Below are 5,489 nucleotides of genomic sequence, written 5' to 3' on the forward strand. Positions count from 1 at the left end.
ATTTTGTGCCTTGGTTTTTCCACACGCTTCTTGCGACCCTGTTGACTATTTTGAATGAAACACTTGATTGTTCGATGGTCACGCTTCAGAAGCTTTGCAATTTTGAGACTGCTACATCCCTCTGCAAGATATCTCACTATTTTTGACTTTTCTGAGCCTGTCAAGTCCTTCTTTTGACCCATTTTGCCAAAGGAAAGGACGTTGCCTAATAATTATGCACACCTGATATAGGGTGTTGATGTCATTAGACCACACCCCTTCTCATTACAGAGATGCACATCACCTAATATGCTTAATTGGTAGTAGGCTTTCGAGCCTATACAGCTCGGAGTAAGACAACATGCATGAAGAGGATGATGTGGACAAAATACTCATTTGCCTAATAATTCTGCACTCCCTGTATGCAGAGTGCTCAGAATTAAGGGATGCGTCAGGTGGGAGCTCACCACAGCCTCGTTTTGCCCTTACATTGTTTTTGTAGCTTCAATATGGGATATTTGTGTCCTGTGGCTTTTCAAGCTGCACGTGCTGCACGTGCTGCACTGCTGCCTGCTCCTTATGCATTGCTGCGAGTTACGCCATCACCTGGCCGAGCAGCTGAGCTTGCTCTGTGGGCTGCAGGTCCGACATGCCCAACGGATATTTTGGTATCACTGTGATAGAAAGGACCCAGAACACACTGTGTTGGAAAGAGAAATAATTGATTTGCAAAGGTTCTTTTTCACTCCTGACAGCTTTACAGCTTTACAGTTGTTGCATTGCTGCTTGACACACACAGGTCCAGGTTCCAGCTTCACTGATATACAGAGGGCTTAGCCACCTTTCCAGCTTCCTGGCACTGTCCCTTGAACCCACTGCACCATCCCTCCTCTTCAGTGGAGCTACAGACCACAACTCCCCAACATTATTCTTACACAATAAGTTGAAATTAAGACTCGTCCCTGTTCAGACAGTGAATGGACTGATGTCTTGTTCCAAAGCCTCACCGAGCAACAGTCCTCATTACTTGTTCAGTATCCAAAAAAGCCAGTTTAACAGCTGTGGTTTTAATTGCAATGTGTCAACTATTTACAGTGTGACTTTTGTGTCTGAAATCAGCAAAGAAAACAGAACAGCAAGGATTTAAAAACAACTTTTTGTAAGCAGTACAAATGCATGAGTTTTCCAATATAATTGAAATTATACCTGAGTTCTTGTTTCTTTAAATTACTAGTGACATATTAACATAAATTGGTGGAGAAAACAAGTAGCATTCAATACCCATTGGTATTTTTTTAGACTCTTTTTCTCCAGTTGATCTTTCTTAGTTAACTTGGTTCAATCCTTGGCTCCTCCAGTCTCCATGTCAGGAGTGTGAATGCATATGAATGTAGTTAGGAAGCAGTCAGCTTAAAGAAAGTGTGTGATTGGGTGAATGTGCCATGTTGTAAAGAGCACTTTGAGTAATCCGGGAGAGTAGAAAAGTGATATGTAAGAATTAGTCCATTCACCGTCTGAACAGAGTTTCGTCATGTTACTTTTGGACTATTATGTTCCGGGACATGTTGTTATTACATGACTTGATTAAAGTACACATTAGGCTGAAACCTCTGGCAAACCAGATCTGGGCCACCAAAGGGCCGTCATTCTATGTGGTATGTGGGCCATGTGTAAGCACATTGTGTCGGCCAGATCCGGGCCATACCACTTTTGCTATGTGGGATAAAGAGTAACGGTGGTGTCAAGTGGTGGCAACACTTTCCTGGCTTTTTTTAACCACGAGTAATATTTTATTATATAATATTAGAATGCTAAACACTGACAGTAACACTAGTTTCAATGTATATTAATCTTCCTGAGCACAGTTTCTCACTTAACACACAAGCTTTGTCAATTGTCCTGTAGTTTTATATCTTTGCTGAGCTTCAGGGAATATGTGATTTTAAGTCAGTAGTTATTATTTTGGTTTTGGTTGGGAAAGAAAGAAGTGTGATGAATGTTTAGCAAATTATGTACGTGTCAGTTTTTTTTCAGTGTTAGTTCCTGGTTATGCAAATATGTAAATATAAACGGTATTAAAACGCTGGTCTTAGAGAAGTTCAGCACCTCCACACTGGACAGTTGAAGCTACCAGCTGATACTGAAAAGAAATAGGAGAAGATATTCTTCAAAAGGTTTGTGACAAACTCTCAGATTATCTTGTGTGCTTTCTTTAATGAACTGCTAGACATTTTAGATTTTCTTTTTCAACAGAGATACTAACATTACCATGAAACTGCTGACTGTGGCTGCACTTCTTTGTGCAATGATGGTTCTAACCATGGCTGTTGGTGAGTATTGCAGCATAATCTATCTATCTATCTATATATCTAGATATTACTGTTATAATTTGAACATGGAACTATAATTCCATGTATGCACAAATACATGCCTAAGAAATAAGAATTCCCCGCACTTTGTTAGTTAACCTACATATTTGTACACATACCTGCACCTGAACACTGTGAATCACTTAACAAATATTTCACTGTCTACTTGCATGACTTGTCAGTGATTGTTTATAGCATGATTAAAAAATACAAAATCTGTCAACCAGAGATACAGTGGGGCAAAAAAGTATTTAGTCAGCCACCGATTGTGCAAGTTCCCCCACCTAAAATGATGACAGAGGTCAGTAATTTGTACCAGAGGTACACTTCAACTGTGAGAGACAGAATGTGAAAAAAAAATCCATGAATTCACATGGTAGGATTTGTAAAGAATTTATTCGTAAATCAGGGTGGAAAATAAGTATTTGGTCACCTCAAACAAGGAAAATCTCTGGCTCTCACAGACCTGTAACGTCTTCTGTAAGAAGCTTTTCTGTCCCCACTCGTTACCTGTATGAATGACACCTGTTTGAACTCATCATCTGTATAAAAGACACCTGTCCACAGCCTCAAACAGTCAGACTCCAAACTCCGCCATGGCCAAGACCAAAGAGCTTTCGAAGGACACCAGGAAAAGTATTGTAGACCTGCACCAGACTGGGAAGAGTGAATCTACAATAGGCAAGCAGCTTGGTGTAAAAAAATCAACTGTGGGAGCAATCATCAGAAAATGGAAGACATACAAGACCACTGATAATCTCCCTCGATCTGGGGCTCCACGCAAGATCTCATCCCGTGGGGTCAAAATGATCATGAGAACGGTGAGCAAAGATCCCAGAACCACACGGGGGGACCTGGTGAATGACCTGCAGAGAGCTGGGACCAAAGTAACAAAGGTCACCATCAGTAACACACTACAACGGCAGGGAATCAAATCCCGCAGTGCCAGACGTGTTCCGCTGCTGAAGCCAGTGCATGTCCAGGCCCGTCTGAAGTTTGCCAGAGAGCACATGGATGATGCAGCAGAGGATTGGGAGAATGTCATGTGGTCAGATGAAACCAAAGTAGAACTTTTTGGTATAAACTCAACTCGTCGTGTTTGGAGGAAGAAGAATACTGAGTTGCATCCCAAGAACACCATACCTACTGTGAAGCATGGGGGTGGAAACATCATGCTATGGGGCTGTTTTTCTGCCAAGGGGACAGGACAACTGATCCGTGTTAAGGACAGAATGAATGGGGCCATGTATCATGAGATTTTGAGCCAAAACCTTCCATCAGTGAGAACTTTGAAGATGAAACGAGGCTGGGTCTTCCAACATAACAATGATCCAAAACACACCGCCCGGGCAACAAAGGAGTAAGAAGCATTTGAAAGTCCTGGAGTGGCCTAGCCAGTCTCCAGACCTCAACCCCATAGAAAATCTGTGGCGGGAGTTGAAAGTCCGTGTTGCTCGGCAACAGCCCCAAACATCACTGCTCTCGAGAAGATCTGCATGGAGGAATGGGCCAAAATACCAGCTACTGTGTGTGCAAACCTGGTAAAGACCTATAGTAAACGTTTGACCTCTGTTATTGCCAAACAAGGTTATGTTACAAAGTATTGAGTTGTATTTTTGTTATTGACCAAATAGTTAGTTTCCACCCTGATTTACGAATAAATTCTTTACAAATCCTACCATGTGGATTCATGGATTTTTTTTTTTTTCACATTCTGTCTCTCACAGTTGAAGTGTACCTCTGGTGCAAATTACTGACCTCTGTCATCATTTTAGGTGGGGGAACTTGCACAATCGGTGGCTGACTAAATACTTTTTTGCCCAAATGTACATGTACAACTATTCATTTGCTCCCAGCCAACAGTCACCTGGTCAAGAGGTCCAATGGTTGTCCTTATCGTTGGACTCGCCACAGTGATCGCTGCTTTTACTACGTTCCAACAACCATGAGTTGGGCTAGAGCTGAGGTGAGTTTCTTTTTCTTTTCTGATTAAACCACTTTTAACTGTTACTAATTACATTAAAAATTTCTGCTCTCTGTCACTCTCCACTGAAGAGAAACTGCTTGTCCATGGGGGCAAACCTTGCATCAGTGCACAGCATCAGAGAGTACCAGAAAATTCAGAGACTGACTGCCCATTATGGCTACCCCCAAATTTGGATTGGAGGAACTGATGCACCCCAGGTATTTTTTTTATTATTAGACAGTATTTGTTAGGTGTCTAATAAATTCAGTCAGAACCACTGTAGTCAAAATTATTTTTAAATTTCCACCTGCAGTGATTTATATCTAATGGTATGGCATGGCTATGAAGGTACCTGGTCTTTTCTGTACACATGTTGGAAGCCTAAGTCAGGGGAAGGAGCTAGAAGACAAAACACAACAGGCATAAATGATAACCTATACACTATGTCAAAAATATATGAACGGCAGACCTGGGGTTTAATTGGATTTAAATATGGGTTGTAAACAATAGTGAAACTACCAGTAGACTAAAGGAGCTTAAAGAGCATGCCCAGTGTGAGAATTTCCAGTTTTTACATAGAAGGTTGCGTGCTCAAAGTCAGATGATCTGCTAGAACTGTGGCTATGCTTAACATTTTGGCCGCCCTGAACTAATGTGTTCAATTTCTGTCTTCTAGGAGGGTATTTGGTTGTGGAGTGATGGCACCAGTTTTCACTATTCACACTGGTGCCCAGGAGAGCCCAATAATGATCGCAATCAGCACTGTATTCAGATGAATTATGGAGGTAATTTAGAAAACAATAATTAACATGATTGCTTAATGTGTTTGAAAGGTTTACGTGATCTAAGATAGAAGCCATAAAGGCTAATTAACTAGAGTTTAGGTTTTTGACTTTTTTAACATTTTACTGACTTCTACTTGTGAACCTTTCAGATTCCAAGTGCTGGGATGATCTGCGGTGTGATGCTCATCTGCCATCTTCTACATACACTGAGGATTACAAACATAGTGCTACCCAGCTCGACACATGTGCAGTCGTCATTGTGGTTCACATAACTTAAACAGTCCTGTGTCTGACTGCTGCACTTTCACAACCTTAAATAAACCACTAATTTCACTGAAATGTAGGTCGCTTCTCTCAGACTCATCTAGTGGATAGTAGAGTCTGCAACTT

At 41.3% G+C, this 5,489-nt stretch overlaps 1 protein-coding gene across 1 annotated transcript; it reads left to right on the forward strand.

Annotated features, from left to right (window-relative positions):
- The first annotated feature begins 2,097 nt into the window (after positions 1–2,097).
- Positions 2,098–5,376, forward strand: LOC113013799 (type-2 ice-structuring protein-like). Its single transcript, XM_026154962.1, has 6 exons — positions 2,098–2,153; positions 2,233–2,309; positions 4,205–4,314; positions 4,404–4,532; positions 4,991–5,099; positions 5,249–5,376. Exons 2-6 carry the CDS (start codon positions 2,249–2,251, stop codon positions 5,374–5,376), a joined length of 537 nt encoding a protein of 178 aa, XP_026010747.1. The 5' UTR covers positions 2,098–2,153; positions 2,233–2,248.
- Positions 5,377–5,489: the final 113 nt, after the last annotated feature.

This window comes from Astatotilapia calliptera, chromosome 3, assembly GCF_900246225.1.
Source record: "Astatotilapia calliptera chromosome 3, fAstCal1.2, whole genome shotgun sequence".
Lineage (NCBI taxonomy): Eukaryota > Metazoa > Chordata > Actinopteri > Cichliformes > Cichlidae > Astatotilapia > Astatotilapia calliptera.

Coding starts and splice junctions, on each gene's coding strand:
- LOC113013799 (XM_026154962.1), top strand. CDS start 2,249: ATGAAACTGCTGACTGTGGCTGCACTTCTTTGTGCAATGATGGTTCTA. Junction 2,310..4,204: donor GGTTCTAACCATGGCTGTTG/GTGAGTATTGCA, acceptor ATTTGCTCCCAG/CCAACAGTCACCTGGTCAAG. Junction 5,100..5,248: donor TATTCAGATGAATTATGGAG/GTAATTTAGAAA, acceptor TGAACCTTTCAG/ATTCCAAGTGCTGGGATGAT.